At 40.8% G+C, this 14,853-nt stretch overlaps 1 protein-coding gene across 2 annotated transcripts in view; it reads right to left on the minus strand.

The window, feature by feature from the left end:
* LOC106565240 (carbohydrate sulfotransferase 11) overlaps nucleotides 1-14,853 on the minus strand; it is a 28,317-nt gene that overhangs the window by 2,003 nt on the left and 11,461 nt on the right. For both annotated transcript variants that reach the window (XM_014132135.2, XM_014132133.2), the window contains exon 2: nucleotides 8,412-8,494. In XM_014132135.2, coding sequence (XP_013987610.1) covers nucleotides 8,412-8,432 — 21 coding nt within the window. In that variant the 5' untranslated portion in view covers nucleotides 8,433-8,494. The remainder of the gene's footprint in view (nucleotides 1-8,411; nucleotides 8,495-14,853) is intronic.

The raw sequence follows: 14,853 nt of genomic DNA on the forward strand, positions 1-14,853 counted from the left end.
AGAATGGGAGACAAGAAACTGGTCTACACAATACAAATAAAATCTATTTAATGAGGCTGAACACAAGGCTGAACAATCTACGAAGGGTTTTGGCCCCACAACAACCCCTAGCCCAAACACACTTCAAGTACATCCAAAATAATTGGATAGGTATAAGCAATGTTGTTGTAGCGCCACCTTGCCCCTATCTTGATTAATCAACAAAAGTATAATAACACCCTTGCCTTTCTCGAACTAACAACTGTCTTAGTAGCACTGGCTTTGCAGATAATTTATTGAGGAGAAATGTACTTACTATGACATGTGGTTGTCTCACCTACATATCTTAAGATGAATGCACTAACTGTAAGTCACTCTGGATAAGAGTGTATGCTAAATGACTAAAATGTCAAATGTAAAAATGAAGGAGAAAGGGGATACCTAGTCAGTTGCACAACTGAATGCATTCAACCAAAATGTGTCTTCTGCATTTAACCCAACCCCTCTGAATCAGAAAGGCTAGATGGATGGCATTTTTTTACATATTGCTTATACCCATCCAATCCTTTCAGATTTACACAAGTGCCTTATAGGGGCTAGGGGTTGTTTCTGTATGGGGCCTTTTTCAATATGAGAAAAAAACACCCTTTCAAAAGTAAGGCTCGGACCTCCTCAGTCTATTGACATTAGGAAGTTACTTGCAGGGGCAGAAACACTCCTCGCATTCCAACGTCACTTCATAGAATTCATTCTCCACCTTGTCCTTACCCGCACAGAAAATTCATTCTGAAAAGGAGTTAGCTACGTGCTTATGTAATAGTATAAATGTCTGGGAGCCATAATAGGCATAATCTGTCCAAGAATGGAGTTAATCTCCAGAAAATTGAGAGTAGGAGGAGAGGTAGAAAATAAAATGAAAATGTGTGCATTAGGGAATCTGCAACCAAGACAAGAGTATGTTCGTGCTGAATGACTCTGAATTACAGCTTCTCTAGATTATCTTATTGTTTGTCAAACTTAAGACTTGATAGTTGAGTTTTGATAGTTGAGTTTTAATGACCCATTTCTATCCCACGTACACACACACTGTAACTGGATGTCATAATCATATTTACTGTAAATCTCTCCCATCGACACACCGCCAATACCAACAGTACTGGTCAACCAGTTCAACTCCTTCCATTTACTTACTCCTTCCATTTACTCAGACAAATGCAGAGGCTCTCAGTTTGTCTCTGTGTCTGGTGGCATATGTGGTCCTCTGAGCTGGTTTGAGAAGACACTGTTTACACTGAAAGCTCAAGGACACACTTAAGCAGGCTACAACGATGCCAACTCTGGACTTTCACTCATTGTGTAGCTGGGAAGTTATATCTTTCTATAAAACACTATTTTGTCAAGCAGAAGTTATCATTAAAACATCAAGTAAAACTATTACTTTATCTTTTGGCGCCAGGTAAGTAATTACTTGTCAATGTCACTCATTATCAATAACAGTGTAAAGACTATCTTATATGACAATCTTGAGTGGAATTAGTGGAGCAATGTGTATTTTTATGGTACATACTCTTACCTTGTCGGCTACGACTGACCTCAAGTAGATTCAATGGGTTCCTCATAAACCTAACACGCAAACCACACCGGCCAAGTTGCGTGTGCAAGCGTTGCAAAATACATTTACACATACATATTATTCAATCATTTCACCCACACCGCACACGCGCGTGAACGAGCGGCTGCATAGCCAAGCTCTAAAATACAACTTGTTTCTATTTGACACACATTGATGCACTGCAAGTCCCGCCTCTCCCATCTTCTCATAGATTTTCAGGAGCATAGAACCTCTCATGGACGAGCGATTAATCATAGATAACTTACTAAAAATTCTGAGATCATAATTTTGAGGTCATATGAATAAAAAAAATGTAATTGCCTATTTCAAAGTCATGTCCCCCCCCCCCCCCGTCCTTCAATTTTCCTAAATAAGTCTATTCAACACACTGTCATTGTTTGTGATATTGAAATTCGAACAGAGTTTGTGTTAAAAACAGTTTTAGGAGGACATATCATTGCTGCCCCCCGCCCCCACCCTTCCTTCACCAGTTGGCTGCCATCTTACAATGGCTCATCAAAACTATACCTAAACTATATCAAAACTAATTTCACATCTGGGCTTATAATAATAGATGTAGCTTAAATACAAGATTAAATTGATAATAGTCTGATGGGCGACAATATTATCAATTGCCTTGTGAATGAAGAGACTGAAGTGCAGCGCTGGTAATCGACAAAGTGGGGGAACAGAGCTTACCAAAAACCAACTTTTTCAAATCATCTTTCATGCAGGTAAGTCGTTTTGATTTCATAACCTAGCGGAAAGAGTATGTTGTAATGTTTCTAAAACACATACATTTGCCAAACAACTTTTTTTTTTAAAAGGGGGATAAATACATAAAAATTTGAATAGTTTCCTGATCTTTCTTATATCTCTCAGATATACTGTAGGACAGACACTTCAGAACAAACTTCCTTTAGATTTTTTGGGGGACTATCTGTTGTTCCCTGTAGTGAATCTGTTATTCAATGCATTTCTATTGCTAATAGCAATAAAGCCAAACTCAATGTTTAATCTAATAATTATTTCAATATTTTTTTTGATAAATTAGACTGGGCTTAGACTCTAGAGGGTTTTAATAGTCAGAGTAGAGAAACACATGATTGACACCGATGAAGTGTGTGTCAGTCATGCTGGTGTTGGCAGTAGAGAGTAGAGAGAGTTACGCCGCTGCTGCAAAACACGCTGGTGCTTTATTGTTCATTAGGGGATATGTTTTCTTGGTCTTGGATACACAAAGTGATAGCAATTCAGAACCTTCCCTTTATTCTATGGTTCTTCCCTTCCCTTCTTCTTTCTGGGACACATGTTCAGGTTTAGAGATTGGCACTGGCAGCTCTTTCATCTCTATGTGAACAGACGGATCATTCACCTTTCTGTTCTCTCCTGATCTCAGGGGCTCCTCCACAGTACGATCATCATCCAAACTCTATTCTCTCCTGATCTCAGGGGCTCCTCCTCAGCACGATCATCATCCAAACTCTCTCTGCCTTCTTCTGTCGTCTGATCGATAAGGTGTGCTAGACGTGATACCAATTGGCAACATTCCTGTGTCCTCAGAGCGCTTTTCTTGAACAGGGACAGGGACTGTAAAGGTGACAGCATCTGGAATTCCCCTCTGGTAAATGCCCTGATCAGAAAGGTTTAAATTGGTAAGGGTGAGGGAAAGGTCTCCCTGTCGGTAAGCATCTTTGATATTTGAGACAGATACCCTGTTCTAAAATCTAGGGCCATAGGTAAAAATGATCTCCTATGACAGACAAAACATTCTTCTGATCTTTTTCCAATAGACCTGCACCTCACTGTCAGGAGTAGGGTTGCAAAGGGTCAGAAACATTTCGGTAAAGTTCAGGAAATTCTCCATGGGAAGTTAAGCTCTGGAATTTGGGGAATTTTGCTTAAAATATCCCCAATTCAATAGAATTGCAACCCTCTGCATGCACAGTGCATTCTTCCATCACATGTGCAGAGCACTCTTCCATCACATGTACAGCTGATTCTCAAGATCTTCCACACTAATGAGATGCTGTCACGACTTCCGCCGAAGTTGGTCCCTCTCCTTGTTCGGGCGTCGTTCGGTGGGCGGCGTCACCGACCTTCTAGCCATCGCCGATCCACTTTTCATTTTCCATTGGTTTTGTCTTGTCTTCCATCACACCTGGATCCAATTCCATCAATTACATGTTGTGTATTTAACCCTCTGTTCCCCCCCATGTCCTTGTCCGTAATTGGTTGTTGTAGTGCTTGTGCACGGTATGCTGGTATTTACCGGGTTTTGTTTGACCCATTTATTGTATTGTTCTGTTTACGGTGGTTTATGGTTATTAAACACAACCGTTGTAAATCAGTTTCCGCTCTCCTGCGCCTGACTTCTCTGCCGCCAGTAGCATCACATTACAGATGCTATTGAGCCCACACTACTACACTGTCTGAGCCAAAGACTACATGCTTTCTGGTAAGTTTTGATTACAATACTGGGTGGGGTGAATATATTTTAAATGACATACTAGATTTTTTGTTAACTAGTAAATAGTAGCCTACAGCAAAGTGTGTTTAAATCATTTCTAACTTGTTAACAATTTCTGCTAGTTAGTTTTTGCTACCATGTGGGTTTTAGCTTGCTTGAGCCTGCTAACTGAGGAGTGTTAATTCACCTGTTCTCATACATGTTTCATTTTAAAACATTTATCTTACAAAGGAGTTGTTTAGTCTAACTGCTTTACTATTTATCTGTACATGGAACTGTATTTGGGTTTTTTTAACTCATTTTTTTCTAATCTTTACAGGAAAACACAACAGGCACTATCTGATGTGTGGAGACATTTCACTGCAGCTAATGAAGGAAAAGCTGTATACATTTGCAAATACTGTGCCAAATCATATGTGAAGAATGCAACAAAGATGCAGAATCATCTGGCCAAGTGCATAAAGTTCCCTCAGCACTCATAACAAGCAACCTCTGACAAAAGTCCCTCTACTTCTTTTCGAGGTGAACATTATGAATCAGAAACCTTATTGATAGCAACAGCTCATGGTCCTCTTGGAATCATACGGTTTTTTTTCTCAGTGGAGGAACGTAGTCAGAGAAATGTTGATGAATGTCTTGCTCGAGCTGTGTATGCAACTGGTTCACCTCTGATGCTCACAGGCAATGTGTATTGGAAGAGATTTCTGAATGTTCTTCGCCCAGCATACACCCCTCCAACCAGACATGCTTTATCTACTCATTTTCTGGATGCAGAGTTCAACAGAGTTCAAGTGAAGGTCAAGCAAATCATAGAGAAAGCAGACTGTATTGCAAACATCTCTGATGGGTGGTTGAATGTTCATGGGCAAGGAATAATTAACTACATCATCTCCACCCCTCAACCAGTATTCTACAAGAGCACAGACACAAGGGACAACAGACACACCGGTCTCTACATTGCAGATGAGCTGAAGGCAGTCATCAATGACCTTGGACCACAGAAGGTATTTGCACTGGTGACAGACAATGCTGTGAACATGAAGGCTGCTTGGTCTGAAGTGGAGGAGTCCTACCCTCACATCACACCCATTGGCTGTGCTGCTCATGGATTGAATCTGCTCCTCAAGGACATCATGGCACTGAAAACAATGAACAGACTCTACAAGAGAACCAAGGAAATGGTTAGGTATGTGAAGGGTCATCAAGTTATAGCAGCAATTTAAGTGAGAAGAATAAGAGCACCACATTGAAGCGGCCCAGCAACACCCGTTGGGGTGGTGTTGTCATCATGTTTGACAGTCTCCTGGAGGGGAAGGAGTCTCTCCAAGAAATGGCCATAATCACAGTCTGCCGATATGGACAGCCCCATCCAGAGGATCCTCTTGGATGATGTATTTTGGGAGAGAGTAGTAAGCAGCCTGACACCTATAGCAGTAGCCATTGCAGAGATTGAGAGAGACAATGCCATCCTGTCTGATGTTCAGACTCTGCTTGCAGATGTAAGAGAAGAAATCCGTACTGCCCTGAAGACTTCTGCCTGAAGCCCATACACGCTGCAGCGTACATGTTGGACCCCAAGTATGCTGGCAAGAGCATCCTGTCTGGTGCAGAGATCAACAAGGCCTATGGTGTCATCACTACCGTGTCTCGCCACCTTGGCCTGGATGAGGACAAGGTTCTTGGCAGTCTGGCGAAGTACACTTCCAAGCAAGGGCTTTGGGATGGAGATGCAATATGGCAGTCGTGCCAACATATCTCATCAGCCACCTGGTGGAAGGGACTTTGTAGATCCGAGGCTTTTTCCCTTGTTGCCTCCATCATCCTCCAAATCCCACCAACATCAGCCGCCTCCGAGCGCAACTGTTCCTTGTTTGGGAACACACACACCAAAGCACGCAACAGGCTGACCAATACAAGGGTTGAAAAATTGGTGGCCATCCGGGCAAATTGTGGGCTTTTTGAGCCTGACAACGAGCCATCCTCAACAAGGTTGTAAAGTGACAGTGAAGATGAGGCCTCAAGAGTCTGATGTTCAAGAGGTGGACATTGAGGAGGTCCAGGGAGAAGACGTGGAAGCCTGAGAGGAAGACAACCAAAGCTTTAGTTTTTAGACTATCATTTTACAGATGTATGTTGAAAACGTTTTTGGGAGATGCGATGGATCATTGGGAATCATTCAATATTACCTTTCTTTTGTTTTTCAGTGAAATCATCCCATGTGAAGAGTCAACTCATTTAATTAAAGTTTAATTCATAACTAAAACATTTTTATTTTTTTATTTCAATTGGAAGGATTGAATAATTTGCAATTATGTCTACTTATGATAAGGTAAAATGTTTATGTTTCTGTCTCTATATGATATGGTAAATATATCCAATGCTAAAAACATCTACATTTAAATGGTATTAATATTAATTTGCATATATTTCCATTATATTCCTGTTAATTCCCACAGAAAGTGTCTAAACCCTAGTCAGGAGTTTGTTTTTCAGTTGAGCCGTGGCAAGTAAGCTTCACGTTATCTCCTACATGAGCAGATTTTACATTGGGGCCCAAAATGACTAGTTCTACATCCTGTAAAATGTTGTTATTGCATATACACTCATAGTAGCCCAGCTGAGGTAATGGTGAGAGAGAGGTCTCAATTCTGGAGTTTAACCCTGTTTTCATAGCCCTCTCCTGGGGTGAAAATCTTGTTGATCAACTTTAGCCACCATCTTCTGGTTATAGTACATTGGTAAAATAACAACCCAGTGTTTATCTCCCAGGACAAATAAGTTAGCAATTGAAGCTAGATAAATGTCCATGAATAGTTCATGTGTGTTTGACATGACCCGAAATGAATATAGTTGGTTCACAGTTGGTTTAAATATTTTTACCTGCGAGTCATGATCGCGTCTGGTATGGATGAACAAAATCTAAATGCTTGCGATGACGCATGCGGACGTACGTGCATGGCCAGTGTAGTCAGCATATAAGGGTAACTTAAGCATACAAGATCAACTCTCCATGCATTGTAAAACCTTTGCTTAAGTTAAATTTCCAGTATAAAGTAATTACACCCTTTCGTTTTCCAAAACTGAAGTTAGACAAATCAGGATAAAATTTGTTAAAATCTTCCGCCAGTTTTGCTTGCTGCCTGCATAAATTCAAACATTTTTCCTCAAAGTATAGCAAGAGCACAGAGTAATAACAAAAAGAAAACTGCAAGCGATTATAAAGTAAATAATGTCTCAAGCAGTTGTTCTGTCTTTTGGCATGAGCCTCAGACTACCCTCCCTGTATGATTTAATTGGCAATAGCCAAGCTAATTTCTCTCACATTCTCTCCAAGTCTTAGTTCTGGAACAGTCCCTACGTAATGTCATACTGTATAATATACTACAACCTGTACATACAAAACACATCCCGGAACTGTGTATGTTTTTTTACATTACAGTTACCCTGGAGTAACGCCCATGTAATGTAAAATGTTGCCATAAAGTTTTAGCGAACCTTGTGTTGATGAAAAGTAATTGCAGAGAGTTTCAGGCCACAGGTTAGCTTTTTGCCTCTGCTGACACCAGAACGTCATAGTGTCACACTCTATAGATGATTGTTTAGAAGTAGACATGACATGAGATATTTAAGTAGCCTATAAAGTACAACTCTATAGGCTTCTTATTAGGGATTCATATTTTCCCGTTTAAATACTGGAGTTTAAATACCGGGAATAATTCCTACTAACAGAGAGAGTCCGGGGAAATACTGCAAAAATACCCACTTGAAGTACCCACTTAAAGTGTTTAAGACCAAGTCGCTCTGGATAAGAGCGTCTGCTAAATGACGTAAATGTAAATATGGTCACTATGCCAGGGTTAAGAGGGGCGCTGCACCGGCTTGGTTGTGCCACTATGTAAAGATTTCAGAGCAAATGAAACTGATATTTTAGTAATGTTATAGTAATTATCTTTGATCGCCAATGCCATTGTTGTGAATTGCAAAACAGGCCATTTATAAATTCTGAGCGTTATCATAGCAACAGCCAGGCCCTACTGTCTGCAGTGCACTACTAGTTTTCATGCCAAGTTTTTTTTACTGGAGAACCTTTGTATGTGGACACCTTTATTCAATGGCCTTGCTTCCATGATAATTAAATGTCAGCTTTTCTCAACCAATAAGGTAAACACTCTCACATTATACAGAACTTTCAGCAAGTAAGCAGCAAAGGCTCTGAATATTTAAAAAAATGGCACCTTGAAAAACTCACAAAATATGACCAAAAACAAGTTCAGTGGTCATCAACAGTCATGTAGCTATAAATTCATCAGCCAATGATGTGAACGCTACCTGGTGGTGGGTGGGACTTACCTGGTCACTGTCATAGAGCATCTGGAGTGGACTTCTCCCTGACTTTCCCTGGCCACTGCTCCTCCCACTGCCCTGCGCAGAGGCTGAGAAAACACACACAGGTACACACATCAAGGTCAGTACAGGCAGATTACCTATAGTACACACTCAAGACCGCTAGCCATCTCTGCTGCATTCTAAATTGGTATCCACACACTCCATGTTATGCCAATGTGGCAAATCATCAGGTATGGCAAGTTCTTACTAAATTTTCAATCTAAATGCAAATTTCATGTTTGTTTAATGTTGAGCCCAATGCTTGATAAGCAACCACTCTGACACAGCCTAGTTGAAACTAGGGCAAAACGTTCTTTACATCCGTGCCATAGTTTAGTTAGTGTTAGTGAAAATGTGCAACTTCCTAAAAAAGGGCAAGAGAGATAATCATGAACCGTGTTAAATGTAAAGGTATGAATGTAACCACAACCAGAGACTTTAATATAGCCTAATAGAAAGTCACAAATCCAGTTGAGTCACAGGGAGACCAGAAAGAAAAACTCACCCATGTGTAATTATTTTACATACTATACACACTACTACACACCTGAGGGTCATTAAACACTAACAAACAGGTGCACACCCAAACGACATTCCATACAACACTTACCTACAGGTTGTCATAGAAGCACACAGAGAAGAAAGATGATTTGTTATGTAAAACCAGGCCTCAAAAAGGACTGTGCATCCATTCAGACTACAGCTGTATCTTTTACTGTAGCTCTCTCCTAAACATACAACGCAGCAACACTACTGAGAACAGCACTCCTTTATGGGAGCAGAGGAGGAGGTGGAAGGAAGTATGAGGGGGGGAAAGGGTGGAAATTTGCTTGCAATCATAGAAAACCAAGAGAGCAGATGGAGGATAAACAGCGGTAGGAAGCCTCTGGGACTACTTTAGAGTTACTTTAAGAAACATGATGTGGCATTTAGATTGTTGTTGTTTAGACTATTGTCTTCGTAGCCTCTGTTTCGTATGCTGTTGCTCATGTGATGTTCTATTTAAAAAAAATGGTTGGCGGTGCAAACATGCAATTTACTGTGTTTGAGTTAGATAGTAAAAAATGTCACATTTGTCAGACAGTGTGGGTTGACAAGAAACGTTCACATCGGAATTGAGAGAGACAAAGAGTCACAGACATGGTCTCTCGAGACAGGGGAGGGTTGGTGAGGGTGCAGCCAGACAGGGCATGGCTGAGATAATTGTCTGTGTTTCAGTACCATCAAGCACGACTTCAGAAATCCGACATCATAAATGGCATAGGAAACCACAAATGTATTCCTTAATGTTACTGTACAAGAATGGAGCATTCACCTACTGAGAATAATTTGGTTTAAACTTAAATTAATTAGCAAGACTTCCAGTAACTAATTAAAAACTAAATAGGACTGAGATTGAATATAAAGGTATGAAAAGGATAAAACAAACTGATGTGTCACTCTGACCAAATGAGTGGAACACACAAACCCACACTAAGGAGGTCAACAGGACCAACTCAGCCACCATACAGTACACCAGTCTGGTGGAAAGATTTAGACTGGAGAGACTACAACTGGTGGCATACAGTCTTCCTCTATGTACCCAACTGTCCTCTGACCCAACCACTGTAGTTTGGTCTAAAATTGTCACATCTACTCCCGCTACGGCACTCAACGTCACCAGTCTACTAACCACCGGTCCTGGCAACCCATCATTACGCTCACCTGGCAACCATCATATCACACACCTGGCAACCATTATTACACACACCTGCGCCCCATCATGAGGCACACCTGGACCTTATTACTACCCGATTACTTCCCCTTTATCTAGCACTCCATTGTATCACCTAGTAGGTAGCATTGTTTCCTGTTTAGACGCGACTCCTGTTTTTGTATTCAGTCCATGTTCGTTCCTATTAAACTCACAGACTGCACCTGCTTTCTGACTCCCTGTGTCTCTGTTACAAAAATGTAACATTCTCGTACTAGTCACTACTGTTGGGTTCTGAGAATACAAAATATACTTATTCATGTCACTGAGGAAGAGAGGGTAATGTATAATGGTTTACATTATGTCAGGATATGTTATTGTTAGACATCAGATCCTATGGGAGGGATCATCTGGGAGAAGAGACAGTCTGGTACCAATCACCATGACAGCCTTGAGTTGGGGAAGAGTGAGCACTTTGGGGTAGAGGTCAGGTCAGATGAAGTGAGGAAGAACAGATATCACAAAGGTTCTGTCTAGCAACAGAGATGCATCGTCTGTTCAGATGTGTAGGAGGAGACTCAGCCTAGGAGAAGGGGTTAAATATCAGTGCTTGTGTGAAAATGTCTTTGTCTAATGCAGCTGTATTGATCCTCTGGGAAGAATAAACTTGGTTTAAGCTTTCATAATGTCAACGTCTAGTTTTGGTTTACATTCGGTTTAGTTGTCAACTAGCGTGACTTCAACAACAAATATTACCATGTGATTGGATTGAGGTTAAAAGTTGTGTGAAATAAAGATGAAATTCCCTTACGTTGATTACTTTTTTCAAACCCAATCAGTTCCACGTTAATTCAACATCACAAAAATGTTTTTTTTTTGTTCAAATGACCTGGAAACAATGTTTATTAAACCAGTTTTTGCCCAGCGGGTAGTGCTTGATTAAACCAATTTGTGCAGTCTACTCACTACACACCAGAGATCCATCAGCACATGACTTCAAGAGGACATCAACATTGAGAAAATATGTTTATATAGTCATCCCATATGTTTATATATGTTCAGCTCTTTCGGCAAATGCAAGACAGTGTTTATGTTAAGTTTTAGGACATTGCAAACAGCTGAAGCACATACTGTAACCATGCCATAACATTTTCAGGAAACACTTCTTCTCTGGTGTGTTCTTAGTCCTTGCATCAAGACATTGAAAAAGGTATAGGGCTACATATACACAGATTACATTTTACACAGTCATTCCCAGCTCGTTAGACCTGTCCACCTGCTTTCCGTATACCCGATTTGAATATATTATCCCCTGCTTTAACGACCTCCACTGTTCAAGTCAATATGACTGGTACTAACTCAGCCCTGTTAAGGCTGTAAAAGCAGTCAGTCTCTGTCAAGTTCAAAGAGAAAGAGAGGGCCTCTTCTGACGTTGATCTGACATGTTTCAACTCCAGAGTAAAGCTATACGGAGGCACTTCTCAAACCTGTCAAAAGGAATAGAGGAGACTTTCTACCTGCGAAGTTACGACCGTCATAAATTTGTATCACTGTATACATTTGTATCGCCTGGATTTTCTTATTCCACTTTACAATTGACTGCAAAACTTGAGATGTGATTTTTACGGCATAAAAGACGCTGACACATGCAGTGTTTGACACTTGGCAAACTAGTATTTTCGATATTTTGTCCGTTTTTCTTTACTGGGAGAATTCACAATTCATATTCTTTAATGGAAGAGAACTGGTTTAAGAACTGGCATCACAATTTTAAGTGGCATCTGTATGTTGACCCAACACTAGCCTCAATTTCAGGAGTATGGGAGTATGGTAACGTGAGACTAACCTGATGCAAATGACTATGCATTTAATCCGTTTTAAGAGGTAACTTTAACAGCTTTGCTATAACTTTCACATATAAGTTATTGAAAGGCAGCTATTGCATGAGTCACTTCCACCTTGACTGGGATGTAATAGCTACTGTGAAAGACGATGAAGAGGTTGTAGTTCTATACAGAGGAGCAATGACAACAGGGTAAGATAGAAATTGTCCTATAACAGTTAAGATTAGCTTGATCTCCCCCTTTAAATAAAGGACGCAACGTGGCTGCATTCTAAGCACTGGGGAGAGACATCACACAGAGAAAATATAAATATACATTGTGGTATGTTTATTTATTTTATTTGTATTTAACCTTTATTTAACTAGGCAAGTCAATTAAGATAACATTCTTATTTACAATGATGGCCTACCAAGGCAAAAGGCCTCCTGTGGGGACGAGGGCTGGGATAAAAAAAAAAAAAAGTAGGACAAAACACACATCACGACAAAAGAGGCACCACAACATTACATAAAGAGAGACTAGAGACAACACAACATGGCAGCAACACGACAATGGTAGCAACAAAACAATGGTAGCAACACAACATGACAACAACACAACATGGCAGCAACACAACATGGTAGCAGTACAAACATGGTACAAACATTGTTAGGCACCGACAACAGCATGAAGGGCAAAAAGGTAGAGCCATTCTTCTTATGACCTTTGTTTTGGAGGTGTTCAGAACAAGGTTAAGAGCAGAGAAAGCTTTGGCCATGTCAATAAATATAGCAGCAATATTGCTTAGAGTCAAGTGCAGTGGTGACATAATTTAGGACCTTTAAGGTTGCAGTGGCACATCCATAACCTAAGTGGAAACCAGATTGCATACCAGAGAGAATACTATAGACATCAATAAAGCAAGTCAGTTTATTTTTGACAAGTTTTTCAAACACTTTTGACAAACAGGACAAAATAGAAATAGGCCTATAACAGTTAGGATCAGCTTGATCTCCCCTTTTAAATAAAGTACGCAACGTGGCTGCCTACCAAGCTCTGGGAACCTCCCCAGAGAGGAGAGACAGGTTAAAAAGGTCAGAGATAGGCTCGGCGATGATAGGGGCAGCAACCTTAAAGAAGAAAGGATCTAAACCATCAGACCCAGATGTTTTTTTTAGGGTCAACTTTTAAGGAGCTCCTTTAGCACATCAGACTCAGTGACCGCCTGAAGGGAGAAGCTGTTTAGCGGGTCAGGGGAAAAAGAGGGAGGGGCATCAGGGTTAGTCGCATTAGAAGGGGTGGGAGATGAGGAAATGTTGGACCGGCAAGGAGACGTGGCTGAGTCAAATAAGAATCCTGACTTAATGAAGTGGTGATTAATGAGCTCAACCACAGTAACAACCAGATTATCAACATTAAGTGACATGGGCAGCTGTGAGGAGGAGGGTTTATTCTCAACGTATTTCACCATTTTCCAGAACTTCTTGGGTTTAGACCCACAGAGAGAAAACTGCTCCTTTAAGTGGAGCGGTTCGAGAACTTCAAGTTCCTCGGTCTCCAAATCACTAAGGACATAAAATGGTCCACTCACACACGTACAGTCATGAAGAAGGCGTGACAGCGCCTCTTCCCTCTCAGGAGGTTGAAAAGGTTTGGAATGGGCCCTCAAATCCTCAAAAAGTTATATAGCTGCACCATTGAGAGCATTTTGACTGATTGCATCACTGCTTGGTATGGCAACTGCACCGCCCTCAATCACATGGCGCTACAGAGGGTAGTGTATACAGCCCAGTACATCACTGGGGCTGAGCTCCCTGCCATTAAGGACCTCTATATCAGACAGTGTGAAAGGAAATTCTGGAAAATCGTTAAAGACTCCAGCCTCCCAAGTTATAGACTGTTGTCTCTGCTTCCGCATGGCAAGCAGTACCAGTGCATCAATTCAGACACCAACAGGCTCCAGAACAGCTTCTATTCCCAAGTCATACGACTGCTAAATAGATAACAGAATGGCGAAACAGGCTATCTGACTTGACCCTTGTATTACATTTTTATTTTGGACTGTCTCTGTAGACACTCACAGGACTCTACACACTCACGCACACTGACACTCCAACACACACATAACATGCACACACATTTATACTAACTACACTCACTTGCAATCATCATTTACTCTGCTGCTACTCTGTTTATCATATATCCTGATGCCTTACCCCTATACATACAGTATATCACTCCAGTATCCCTGCACAATGTAAATATGGTATTGAAAGTGACCCTGTATATAGCTTCTTACTTTCTCGTGTTTTTATTTCTTATTTTTATTTATTTTGTAATTTTGTTCTACCTTATGTTATTTTTAGTGATATATTAATATTGATTACTGCAATGTTGGGTTTAGAGCTTGCAAGAAAGGCAATTCACTATACTTGAGCACATGACATTTAAACTTGAAACCAGGTGCCCCATGTCTGTTAACGACACAACTCAACGTGCTGTGGCTGGATTAACCCTAAAAGGCATACATTCTAAAAGAGGGAGGAAAGTGACACCTAACTGCAGTGTGGATTAACTTAAACACACACACCACTGACAGAAGAGGAAAGGCTGGGTGCATCAGGAATCCAGCAGAGTAAGACCGCCACACAATCAAACCTTTCCCTGCAACAAGGATGAGGGAGAGTTAAGAATAGGTGCCTTGTGCGTGTGCACGGGTATACACTCTAGGAGTCCTGATGTAATATGCCAAATAAGATATAGCGTAAAGAATGGCTAAGGAAAAATGTTTTGTTTCTTAGCATTCATGCTATCACATCGAATGGACTGGCTCTGATAGCTTAATCTTGTCCGATCCCAATCCAATCAACCAAATAGCATGCCATCGCAA

This window comes from Salmo salar, chromosome ssa12 (genome assembly GCF_905237065.1).
Source record: "Salmo salar chromosome ssa12, Ssal_v3.1, whole genome shotgun sequence".
NCBI lineage: Eukaryota > Metazoa > Chordata > Actinopteri > Salmoniformes > Salmonidae > Salmo > Salmo salar.